We start from the raw sequence: 13,464 nt of genomic DNA on the forward strand, positions 1-13,464 counted from the left end.
TGGCTGCTTCCACATTGGAGGTTTTGAGCAGGGTCCATTCAGACTCCACGTCCCCTCTCTGCTCTGGAACATGGGAGAAGTTCCCACAGAGGTGGGAGTTAAAAGCATTCCAGACAGGGTCCTCTGACAGTCATTGAGGATCATTGACTTTTAGCCCAAGGAGCTCTGGTTCCAAGTACATTTATGAGCATCCTTGTGTTTGAACATGGTGTTTGTTATGGACAAACCATGGCTAGCACAGAAGTCTAGTAACATTTCATCGTTTGGGTTTCTAAATCAGGCAAGCCGTTCTTCCCAATCACACCTCTCCCATTTTCCCAGTCATTGCCAACGTGAGCATTGAAGTCCCCCAGCAGGACTATGAAGTCTGTAGGTGGGGCCCTGTCCAGAACCCCACCCACTCTCTCTAAGAAGATCAAATACTCTGAACTGCCGTTTGGTGCATAAGCACACACAGCAGAGTTTTCCTCTCTACGACCTTAAGTCACATTGAGGTGACCCTCTTGTTCACCGGGACAAACTCCAACTGTGTGGCAGCCAACCGGGGGTTTCTGAGTGTCCCCACACCTGCTCAGCGCCTCTACCCCTTTGCAACTTCTGAGTAGGAGAGAGACCACCCCCTATCGAGGAGTTTGGTTCCAGAGCCAACACTGTGAGTGTAGGTGAGCCCAACTATATCTAGTTGGTAGCTTTCAAACTCCTGCACCAGTTCCGGCTCCTTTCCCCCAGCAAGGTTACATTCCACGTGCCAGGAGCCAGTATCTGTCATAAGGGTCTGTGATGCCATGTGTCACCCTGGCCCCTCTTGCTGCCTGAAAGGCATTGCACCCGACCCCCATGCTGGACCTTGCGGGTGGTGGGCCCACATAGCCCCCCATATTGCCTTTTTGGGCTGAGCCCGGCCAGGTTACTTGGGCTGCCCAGCCACCAGGTGCTCGTCTAGGAACACTACCCCTAGGCCTGGCTCCAGGGTTCGGCTCTGTGGACCCTATTCCGGGCGTGGTAAACGTTGACTTGTTTACGTTCGCCATAGGGGTTTTTCAACATGTTTTTTTTTTTTGGCTTTCCGCCATTAGATGTCAGGAAAATGCCATCAGGTAGAATGCAAACTCAAATGGTGGTGTGGGATTCGGCAGCTTCAGAGACTAATTTCAACCTGGGTATATTTCATTTATTATAAATAATAGAGGTACCTGCCTATTATTAAAGTTTACTGGAAATAGAAAGTCACTAGATGCTGACAAACATGCTTTCCTGTGACCGGTTTTATCATGTTACAGGAAAGCATGTTTATCAGCATCTGGTGACTTTCATCTAGCGAATGAGAGAAACACGGTACTGTGTCGCATGCATAAAACAGGTCACGGCGGTTGTGGAGATGATGTGTTTTTTTCAGTATGTGAAAGCAGTCTTTCCCTTTCCTGTTTCAGCCATAGGGGACCTTGAAAGAAATACACTCAGACACACAAAAACTTTTCACAACAACGTCGGCCAGTGGGAGAGCCCTTGAAATTGGGTGTCTCCCCAGTCAGTCCTTACTGCCTGATTTTATTTGCCATGCTTCTACATAATTCATTACAGGGTGTTATAACAGGTGTTTTCAATGTTTTCCTGCCTTTTTGCCTAGTAACTTTCCAGTCCTTTGTTCTTAAAACTCCTCACCCTAAAGCTGAACCATCCAACCCCTATCATCCAGCTGACCTTAAACTGACCTCAATCAAGGCAAGGCAGGACCACAAGGCCATGCCCTTGGTATACACATCCTGCCTTTACCAGATAACCTCTGACCTGGTGCTTGTTACAGCCTGCTTCTTAATACAGTGGGCCTTCTGCACCAGTTACAGACCACATGCATAGAATCAGTTGTACATTTAATGCATACCATCACTTCTGCTGTTTTCTTATTTTCTCTCACAAGTATTTTTAAAGTAGACTTAACTTTGAGTTACTAAAAAATAATAAAATAACCTTCATCCCATCTGTATTGTATCCTGTCTTATGCCTGTTGTTTGCAGTAAAGAGAAAGACACTGCATTGTATGAACTGCTGATGAAGTCTTAAAGCAAATTTTCTGTTCATTTTAGCGTTATCTGATATTTTTGACCATACATGAAACAGCAATATATTGATTACTTAACCTGTATTTGTAAGTTGTTATAGATTTCTACATAGCTGTTGGATTTGCCAACTTACTAACCAACTCCTGGCCCCACATGGATTTCTCAGTTGAGGTACAAATGTACAGTAAATAAAAATTCTTCACGTTAGGTTCTTCTGCTTAAGGGATAAGAAGAAGTCGGAGGATCTCTGCTAAATAATAGATAGGGAAAGCTGTTTAGCTGAAATGGATAAAAGCTGTTGAGAAAAGACAAACAATCTGTGTATAACTGGCATAGGTGTTACTTTGACAGCTTGCCTATGAATGACAGGCTTTGTTTTAAAATAAAACCCTCCTGTCTGTAGACTGAGAATTTGCCGTCATCCTATTCATGTCCAGAAAGACAAGGACGAATTAACAGCAGTGCCTGTCATCACAGACATTGCCTCTTTAGAAATATGTCCACTCTTTCATGGTCATGGTCTACGCTTTATTGTACTGCTGCTTCCACCGTGACTTATGGTTGAGTAGCCTGCAGGAGAAGTGCTGAGTGGTACACGTCAAAGTTACGTCAGTACAGCAGCACTTTCCACACATCCAGAGTGTCGAAACAGAGGGCTCAATAGAGCATCAACCCCTGGGGCTGTGCAAAGCAGTCTATGGAGTAATGCTCACACTGCACAGAGAACACTGTTGCAGGCCTTAGGAAACTCCTCTTCCCATTAAATCACCATGTGAAGAAAATTGACTGCTTTTTTGCAACATTTTATAAGGTCTGACAATTAAACATGCACATAAACAGCGCACACACACACACACACACACACACACACACAGAAACCACTTGTCCCCAGCAGTCTCGCAGCAAGCCGGAGCCTATCCCGGCAACACAGGGCGTAAGGCTAGAGGGGACACACCCAGGACAGGATGCCAGTCTGTCACAAGGCACCCCAAGCAAGACTTGAACCCCAGACCCATGAGAGAACAGGCACAGGCCAAACCCACTGTACCACCACACCCCCTCTTTACATAACACTCAATTTTTAATTTTTCCAAAATCAGTGTGGTGGCTTACTAGCTTCCACAGTTCATTTTTATTTAACCATTTTATTTGATATAAAGGTACGTTTAAGATGCCACCAAGCTGGCAAAAATAATGTGCGTATGTTAAAGTATATTCATATTTATTCACATGGTTAGGCAATAATGCAGGGATATTTTTCAATTCAATTTATTTTTATAGAGTGCTCTTCTCACACAGTGACACAGAGCATTTTAACACAGGCATAAGGCAAGAAAAATAACAATTTCCTAGCTGAAATACACAAAATGAGTCTTTTTTAATCTAATGTGCTAAAATGTTCTTTCCTCCCTTCTTTATGACAGTCAAGCTGTTTGAAGTCATTGAAATGGAGAAGACTCTGTACTTGGTGATGGAGTACGCCAGTGGAGGTGAGTACACCAGCAAATTTAATTAAGTTTGATTTGGTATGCATTGAGAGCTTTGAATTGAGCAGGAGAGAGCAGCAGGGGTGGATGTTAGGTGTCAAGCAAGTAGGTGCCAAGTTGGGGGTTTTATATATTAGTATGAGAACACAGAAGGGGGTGCGGTGGCGCAGTGGGTTGGACCGGGTCCTGCTCTCCAGTGGGTCTGGGGTTCGAGTCCTGCTTGGGGTGCCTTGTGATGGACTGGCGTCCCATCCTGGGTGTGTCCCCTCCCCCTCCGGCCCTACGCCTTGTGTTGCTGGGTAGGCTCTGGTTCCCCACGACCCTGTATGGGACAAGTGGTTCAGAAAGTGTGTGTGTGTGTGTGTACACACAGGGACCCTTGTCACATTTTTAAAGAGACAGGTGGGGTTAAGAGTTCTGTTTCAGCAAACACTGCCTCAACATCAGCCAGCAGAGAAGGAATATAAGAGATGAGAAATTAAAACATAAATCAGTATTATTTTTTTTCTGGTTTAAAAAAGTTCATATTTTTTGAGAAGAGGGACTTTTATAAGTATTACAGTACCTATAACAACTATTCGTCCTCCACTGGGAGTTTTACATCACTGAATCTGTTATTTTGTATTTTATATTTACAATGAATTCAGAACTGATTTCAAATCAGTTTAAAATAGACTACACTGAGTTGTTCATCCAGCTTTGCTCTGGATTAGATATCTGCTCGTTCTGGCCTGCTTCATGTTGCAAAGTGTTTTCATGGAGGTACTTGTTCTAATGAAAATACACTAATTTCTTGATATTCTGTGTCCTGGTATCCTTTTTTTCATGCAGTTGGTCCACTATTAGTAATATTACATATCATTAATAATTTCAGATTATGATTAATCTGGTCTGCAATATATGACCCAGGCTCAGTACAATAAACCAAGTCCACATTTTAAAATTGTACCAAGTGACTGTGTAACAAAGACTGTGAGAAGCACTGCATTCTGAGAACTGCATACCCATGCTCCTAGTGACGATCTGGCATTCTTTAATCTAGTTTACGTATCGACCTGTTTGTGTTTGCATCCTGTTCTGCACCATTGTGATTTCATTGTCTTAATTCTTTTATTAATTAAAGGTCAGAAAAGGGAGGCAAGGTGAAAGGTATGTTGGAAAGTTTGGAACTGGAGAAAGAAATGAAAGAGGGGAACGTTTGGTCACTATGGTAGAGGCGAGAAAAATCTACATCGGGAGCAGCCTGTTCAAGAAGAACAGCGAGAAAAGATGGACCTGGATAGCCCCTAACGCTGCACATCGCAATGAGATCGACTACATCCTGGTCGACAAGCGGCGCATTCTGCAAGACGTCTCTGTCGTAACGCCATTCAACACCGGCAGCGATCACCGCCTGCTCAGGGCCAAGATCGTCATCGACAGGACAAAGGAGAAGAAGACACTGCATCTGACGTCGAGGGAAGAACGTGTGAAGGTCTACGATGGAAAGCGACTGCAGGAAGCGATGGAGAGGAAATCCTGGTGCCGAATTGACGGAATTGACGATGATTATGACTCACTGATCGAGAAACTGAAGGAATGCTTGAGGGAGGCAAAGGAGGCGGGCCCAAGGGAGCAGAAGGGAAGAATCTCGGAAGAAACCAAAAAACTTCTCGAGAAGAGAAAGAACATGAAGAGGACTGCGGAAGATCACCTTGAATATTCCATTCTCAGCAGGGTGATACGACTGCAGCTGAAGAGAGACTTCAAAAAATACCGGATGGAAAAGCTCCTGAAGGCCGCCGAGGAAAGGAAGAGCCTCAAGAAATGTGAAAGGGGGATGGCACTCTATAAATCGGAAGTGACGAAGCTGAAGAACTCGGATGGTGCTACAGCCGATGAAAGAGGCGAGGTGGTAAAGATCTGTAAAGACTTTTACACTAAGCTTTTCAAATCTGCTGTGAAGATTGAACCACCACCGTCACTTCAAAGGAAAGAGAATGTGCCCCCCATTCTCGTAAGTGAGGTTGAAAGGGCCGTCAATTTGATGAAGAGGGAAAAAGCACCGGGGAAAGATGGCATAACATCTGAAATGCTGAAGTTGGGCGGAGAACAGCTCTGGAAAATCCTCGCCGAACGGTTCAGTCACTATCTGAACACGTGCAAGATACCATCGCAGTGGAAAGAGTCGAGAACCATCCTGCTGTATAAGAAGGGAGATAGAGAAGACCTGAAGAACTATCGTCCCATATGCCTCTTGTCCCACATCTACAAGCTGTTCACGAAGATAATCCTAACACGATTATCAGAACACTTGGATGGACAACAACCAAGGGAACAAGCAGGCTTCCGAAGAACCTACAGCACGATGGATCACATCTTCACTCTGATCCAATTGCTGGAGCGAGCGAAAGAGTACAGGCTGCCACTATGTGTCGCGTTCGTGGACTACGAGAAGGCCTTCGACAGCGTCGAGATCAACGCAGTGCTAAAGTCGTTGGAGATGCAAGGAGTCGAGGCGCAATACATCGAACTCCTACAGGAGGCGAATTCCGGATGTACCACCGACATCGCTCTGCTGTCGTCGCCGATTAGAATACCAGTCGAGAAGGGCGTCAAACAAGGAGACACCATCTCTCCGAAGCTCTTCACCACATGTCTCGAGCAGATCTTCAGAGACATCGACTGGAAGGGCGGCGTAAACATCAACGGCGAGCTACTGACCCACCTCCGTTTCGCTGACGATATCGTCCTCGTCGCCGAAACCACAGATCTACTTCAGACCGTGTTAACCGAGCTAGACATCAGAAGCTCGAGAGTAGGCCTCAAAATGAACCGCATGAAGACCAAGTTCATGCGGTCAGATTACGCAACAAGGGGCCGAATAGTGGTTCAAGGCGATGAAATAGAGGAGGTGGAGGAATACGTCTACCTTGGACAAGAAGTAAATATGCGTCGAGACATGGAGAAGGAAATCTCGCGGAGAATAAGGGCCGGATGGAAAGCGTTCAACTCCATCAAGGATGTGCTCAAAGGAAAGTTGGATAAGACCACCCGCGCGAACCTCTTCAATGGCACAGTTTTACCTGCAATGTTATACGGCAGTGAAACTTGGGCCACCACAAAGAGAGAAGAGCAAAGGTTGGTAACTGCTCAAAGGGCGATGGAGAGATCTATGCTGGGAATATCACTAAGAGAACATATCCGGAGTGAGACGATCAGAGAGAAATCCGGCGTGAGGGACGTCATCAACGAGTACGAGAAGCAAAAGTTGAGATGGGCCGGACACGTTGCTCGGTTCACCGACAATCGGTGGACTCGCGCAGTTGTCGAGTGGTATCCGCGTGAGCGGAAAAGGCCACGCGGAAGGCCTCCAAAACGATGGATTGACGACATAAGAAAAACGTTTGGAGCTACGTGGATGAGGAAGGCGCGATCCAGAGAGGAATGGAAAGCGTGCTGTGACCAGCGGAGTCGATTCGACGCCCGATAGTCTGGTCGGTCAAGTGACTCAAGTGATCAAGTGATTTCTAAAAAGTGGCTCTGGGGACTCCTGACTCAGCAGACAGGTAACTGACAGGCAAAAAAGGCAGTAGCGGCTGCAGTTGTAGAAGCAAAATCCAGAGCATGGAAGGAGTTTGGAGAGGCTATGGTAAATGACTATCGGTCGGCTTCAAAGAAGTTCTGGAGAACCATCCGGTGGCTCAGGAGGGGTCGGAGGAGCTTCACTCAAGCTGTGCTCAGCAAGAGTGGAGAAACTCTGACCTCTAATGAGGATGTTGTCGGGAGGTGAAAGGAGCACTTTGAGGAACTCTTAAACCCAAGAGATATGCCTCCCTTACGGGAGTCAGGGCCAGAGGCTTCCGGGCCTTCAGAGTCCATTTCCCTGGTGGAAGTCACTGAGGTAGTTGATAAGCTCCATGGTGGCAAAGCACCAGGGGTGAATGAGATTTGCCTGGAACTGCTTATGGCCCTGGATATTGTAGGGCTGTCATGGCTGACACGCCTCTGCAATGTTGCATGGACCTCAGGGACAGCGCCTTTGGATTGACAAATTGGGTTGGTGGTCCCTATCTTTAACAAAGGGGGACTGGAGAGGGTGTGCCAGCTATCAGGGTATCACACTTCTCAGCCTCCCTGGGAATGTTTATGCCAGGGTGCTGGAAAGTAGGCTCCGGCTGATAGTTGAGCCTCAGATTGAAGAAGAACAATGCAGATTTTGTCCTGGAACAGTATACCAGATTTTTACCCTCTCACAGATAATTGAAGGGGCATGGGAGTTCGCTTATCCAGTCTACATGTGTTTTGTGAACTTGGAGAAGGCCTATGACCATGTTCCCCGAGAAATTCTGTGGAAGGTGCTTCAGGAATATGGCGTGCCAGGGCTGCTACTGCGGGTCATTCGGTTTCTTTACACACGGAGTGAGAGCTGTGTCCGCATACTCGGCATTAAGTCAAGCCCATTCAGTGTGGGTGTTGGACTCCGCCAAGGTTGTGCCCTGTCTCCACTACTGTTTGTGGTTTTCATGGACAGGATATCAAGGAGCAATCAAGGTCAGGAGGGCATTCTTTGTGGGTGTCGGAAGGTGATGTCTCTGCTTTTTGCGGATGACGTTGTCCCTTTGGCACCGTCACGTGGCTGCCTCCAACACGCACTGGAACGGTTTGCAGCCGAGGGTGAAGCGGTTGGGATGAGGATCAGCACCTCAAAATCTGAGTCTATGGTTCTCTCACGGAAAAGGATGGCATGCCCCCTCCAGGTAAGGGGAGAGAATTTGCCCCAGGTGGAGGAGTTTAAGTATCTTGGGGTCTTATTCACGAGCTAGGGGAGAAGGGAGCATGAGATTGGCTGCAGACTGGGAGCAGCGGAAGCAGTAATGCGGTCGCTGTACCGGACTGTAGTGGTGAAGGGGGAGCTGAGCCATAAGGCAAAGCTCTCTATTTACCGGTTTGTCTATGCCCCTACTCTCACCTATGGGTATGAACTCTGGGTAATGACTGAAAAAATAAGATCACAGATGCAAGCGGCTGAAATGAGTTATCTCCACAGGGTGGTAGGACTCACTCTCCGTGACAGGGTGAGAAGTTAGGCTGTCCGGGAGGAACTCAGAGTAGAGCCGCTAGTCCTCCGCATTAAGAGGAGCCAGTTGAGGTGGTTTGGGCATCTGGTAATGATGTCCCCTGGGGGCCTCTCTTTGGAGGTATACCAAGCACGACCCACTGGGACGAGACCCCGAGGTTAGCCCAGGACCCACTCGAGAGATTGTATCTCCTAGTTGGCCTGGGAACGGTTGGGGATCCCCCGGGCTGAGCTCGAGGAAGTTGCAGGGGACCGGTATGTCCAGGCTTCTCTGCTCTCTCTGTTTCCACCACAACCTTAGTAAGACAAGTGGGAAAGAAAATGGATGGATAGATGGATGGATGGATATTTCTTAAAAAAAATGGCTTGTGAAGAAGAAAAAGTAAAATAAGGTGTTTTCTGAGGTGGAATCAATAAAGAACCAAATGTTATAGTTTTCCTGCAGTGATGCACTGTTTTCATGGCAAGAAGATAGCTAGTGATGGCAGCCATGCTAGGAACTGTTGTTGCGGGAGTGCGCCCTCATCTTCACCGCCTCTGGTATAATCGCTTTTTCTCACTAGTTCCAAACTGCTACTGTTCTCAACTCTTGTGCTCTCTGTCTTTTCAGGGGAGGTCTTCGACTACCTTGTTGCACATGGGAGGCTGAAGGAAAAGGAGGCCAGAGCTAAATTTAGACAGGTACCGCAGTGTGCTAATTCCAGGATGTCCCCAGCTACGTGTCAGCCTCCTGCATGGAACTGGTGCCTTTTGACAGATGTGGGGCACTAGCCCCTGAGGCTCTGGGGTCTGTGAGGAAAGGCTGTCATCTCTGTGCAGGGGCCCACAATAGGTTTTGCCCACTTGTCTTACATCTCCTGTTGACAATACCCCTTATCTACTCAAGGTCACGGGAATGAGGTAGGTACTCAGGCAGCTATTCTCTGCAGTAGTTTACCCATGTGACATGTGACACATTTATACCCTTAGCAGATATTTTTCTCCAAAGTGACATACATTAGTTAACTAGTGTTTGACATCTTTAAGCAGCGTGACTTACAATACTAGATACACTGCTCTAAACTTCCTGCACTCATGCACACATGTATTCAAAGCAATGTAATAAACACATGCACGCAAACACTATGGGTAATTTAGACTGACTAATCCACCTGAAACACATTTCTGGACTTTGGAAGGAAACCAGAGCACTCAGAGGAAACCCACACATGGTGAGAACATGTAAGCTCCTCACAGACTGAGCAGGGATTGAACGGATATGCAATCACACAGTCCACGTGCTGTGAGACACCAGTGCTACCATACTGGCCCATCCAGATTCTGTAATGACTACCGCTTAACTTGCGTATGCTTCCACATGGCCTTCTTCACACCTGATGTATATTGCAACCATGTTCCTTCTGCAAGAAGAAGGACCAAAGGGTTTGTAAAAAGCCACAAGTAAATTGAGTGAGGTGCAGATAGTATTGCAGAGCAGCATTTTGGCATCTGCCAAAGAGAGGGGGGATGTCTGCTCCTTCTCATGTCCCTCTGCTTTCCGCTGTGTGACCCCAAGGCCATGGCTTCATAGAATGGCACATGGGAAACAATGCTTGTGTGGTTGTCCAGCCCTTGGGCACTCTGCACAGTTCTGTGGAATGGACCGTTCCAGTCAATATGGTCTGTCACCTCCAATGTCCTTTCTGGAAGCAAATGTGGTCTGCCAGTTGACTGGGAGCCCTGGCCAGCATCCATTGCAGAGGACATGGGCCGGGCAATATGCCCTGTGTTCCCAGTCCTTCCTTCCATTGATACAGGACAGCTTCACATAAAAAGAAGTTTTCAGGTGTCAGGCCTCTCTACTGTTATACTTTAATGTTTCACTGAAAATATACTATATACACTTGTGCCTTGACTTACACACACATTTAAAACTGGAAATCTGTTCATAACTCGTATTGCTCATAGGCACAGCCACTACATCACAATCACAGAAAGGTTAATAATGCAACCAAATCCCTTGATTTATTCATAGGTTGTGTTCTGTAAAAAACATCACATGAAAAGATAATTATAAATTCACTGCAAGACTTTATTTATATTAATCAACAGATCATGCAAAAATAAATAAAAAATGAAAAAATAAGTTTAAAAACTATCTTCCAAAATTTGTTACTCAAACTTTTGCAATGTGAAGTACCACTATAGCTTCAAAAAAGTTTAATTCTTAATTCTGTGTGGAGCTTTAGGTAAAAATATTTTCCATCTAAATCGAAATTGTAAATATTTGTATTGGTGTACCTTTACACTTTTCTGTGATTGATGATAAATTCTTTGTCTCTTCTGTTTTAGATTATGTCTGCAGTGCAGTACTGCCACCAGAAGCACGTAGTACACAGAGATCTTAAGGTAGGAGTCACTGGGGCTGACTGGGAATCTGTTATGAAATGGGATTTCGCTCATTCCAAAAAATGTACCACTCATCCACAGTAAATAGGCCCGTTATATTCTGTCTGTATCTGAATTTACAGTGCTACTAAAAAGCTATGGTGGAAAGTATTTCTTAAAATGCGTTTGGTTATCAAGTTTCAGCAGGAAACGAGCCATCCCTCATGTCATTCCCACTCATGCATAGCAGTTCCTGAAGTTGAAAACACTGAGTTGCCTTTTGCTCACTCTTTGGTCCAGTTTGTCTCATACCTCCATTTTCATAGACACAAACACTTCCTGGTTTATATATTTATTTTAAGTTACATTTGCTTTACCATTCTATTACCTAAAATTACTCTGTTATGGAGTGAAGTTGGTCTGCACTTCCAAAGTCCACCTTTGGTGCCTGCAAAACACACTACTGTATTATAGCAATATCTGAGACTTTTGCAAAAACTACCCAGCGAATAAATGAGCGAGTTAACTAACCAATTAATTAATGCCCAGCAAGGTACATGTCTGTTACAACTTTTTGATTGGAAACTAAAAGTATCCAGATACGGACAAATTCAGCATGCAAACTGTTTGCTTCCTCCTTGCCAGTTTTATAGCATTGTGAGTCATGTAAGTAAAGTAAGACGCATAGTCAGTATTTAAGGTCAAGCTTTTTTTACAGTATATGTTTGTATTATTCATTATAACAGAGAAAAGGTTAGAGACAATTCAGGGTTTTCCTGACTACAAAACCTGGCTGACAATGAAACATTGTGAAAATGTCTGTGAAAATGACATTAGCTACTCAAACAGGGCTTTTTACAGCCGGCGCTTTACGTAGAGCACGTAACTACGATGCTCCCTCCCCTTTTCGAGATCGCAGACCATCCATCACCTTTTCGGGAGCGCGGTGTAGTCCTTTGCACAAGCTATGTATGTGAAAGTCATTTGCGCTGCTCAGCTAGTTCTTCACCTGTTTACACATTACAGTATTTTTACTGTGTCATTGTTTAGCTGATACCTTAATCCAATGCACCGTACGGTATTCGGCCCATTCGTGCATCGGAGTTTTTCGGTAGGGTAATTCATGGTAAGTATCTTGCGCCGAGTATCCACAGCGGTAGCAAGAGGTGAGGCTTGATTTGGCAAATGTCATAGTGGACATGGCCTTAACCACTGTGCTGCATGCTCTACTGGGGTTAGCGTGCTTTGTGTGTGTGATATTATGCTTTCTGATATTAGTACCAGCTTAGATGAGACTGATTCAGCAACTTTACTTCAGTTATTGAATTATTATGCTTTTCGCAGCCATGACTGTCATAGACTGCTTCCTCACTGCATTCCCTGTTGTTACACATCCTAACATCGATGCGCAAGAAGATGAGTGGACTCGCACCAGCAGATTACTCTTTGGCACGAAGCAACAGTTTCTATCATTTTTTACTGTGGGAATGTTTCAAAAACATAGGGGGCGCAGTGGCGCAGTGGGTTGGACCGGGTCATGCTCTCCGGTGGGTCTGGGGTTCGAGTCCCGCTTGAGGTGCCTTGCGGCGGACTGGCGTCCCGTCCTGGGTGTGTCCCCTCCCCCTCCGGCCCTACGCCCTGTGTTGCCAGGTTAGGCTCCGGTTCCCCGCGACCCCGTATGGGACAAGCGGTTCAGAAAACGTGTTCTTCCCATACTGTCTTGCATTACGCTCCTGATGTACCGGAAGAACACAGTAAGTTTTCTGTGTGTAAAGCAGAACACGACAAATTGAATAGGTTATGGAGAGTACTTTTTTTTTTTCAGTCATTTTAAAGTACACTTAACTTCAATGTCACTTAACGTTAATAAAAGATAAATGTTCTGCAGTGAACTGGAATTCTATACACGTGTCCAGTCTCTTACCTTGCACTTCCCAAATAAGAGAACACTGAGACTTTGCATTGTAGAGTCTCACAGCCAATTTTTCAATTATTATACCTTTATGTTATGCTTTAACTGCACCCAATCCACAAATAAGTTGAGGGTTAAGCTGTATTATTAAGCCTTTGTTGATTGTGAGGTAATCGTTAGACTTTGGAACAATTTACAGTAAAAACAGACTTCCTGGTCCCAATTAAGTTTGTAAGCTGCTGCACATGCTCAAATACTGTGTATGAACACAGTGCGCAACTGTCACGCCCCAACTGCATGCCCAAATTACCGCATCTGTAGGTGATCCAGGCAGCAAGATATAAAGAGGTTTCCCAGAAGCACCAGATCGCAGAACCTCAGCTAGAGAAGCTGCAGTTTACGACCATCACTCCGAGACCTCTTTCCCTGTTTGCCTTCTCGAGCCCTTCCTCCTTCCTACCCTGTGCTCCTTTGTTTGGTTAATCTGGCTTTTTGACCCTCGGCTCTTGTATTCACCCCTGTACAACATTTGAAGATCGATCAACCCTTGCCTGTCCCTGACCGAGCTCTTTGTCTGCT

General features: G+C 45.6%; 1 protein-coding gene across 5 annotated transcripts in view; it reads left to right on the top strand.

Moving 5' to 3' along the window:
* Positions 1-13,464, top strand: part of LOC108918065 (MAP/microtubule affinity-regulating kinase 3-like) — a 78,702-nt gene that overhangs the window by 33,630 nt on the left and 31,608 nt on the right. For all 5 annotated transcript variants that reach the window (XM_018724974.1, XM_018724975.1, XM_018724978.1 and 2 more), the window contains exons 5-7: positions 3,485-3,550; positions 9,217-9,287; positions 10,938-10,994. In XM_018724974.1, the coding sequence (XP_018580490.1) occupies positions 3,485-3,550; positions 9,217-9,287; positions 10,938-10,994 (194 nt within the window). The remainder of the gene's footprint in view (positions 1-3,484; positions 3,551-9,216; positions 9,288-10,937; positions 10,995-13,464) is intronic.

The sequence above is a fragment of the Scleropages formosus genome, chromosome 8, assembly GCF_900964775.1.
Source record: "Scleropages formosus chromosome 8, fSclFor1.1, whole genome shotgun sequence".
Classification (NCBI taxonomy): Eukaryota; Metazoa; Chordata; class Actinopteri; order Osteoglossiformes; family Osteoglossidae; genus Scleropages; species Scleropages formosus.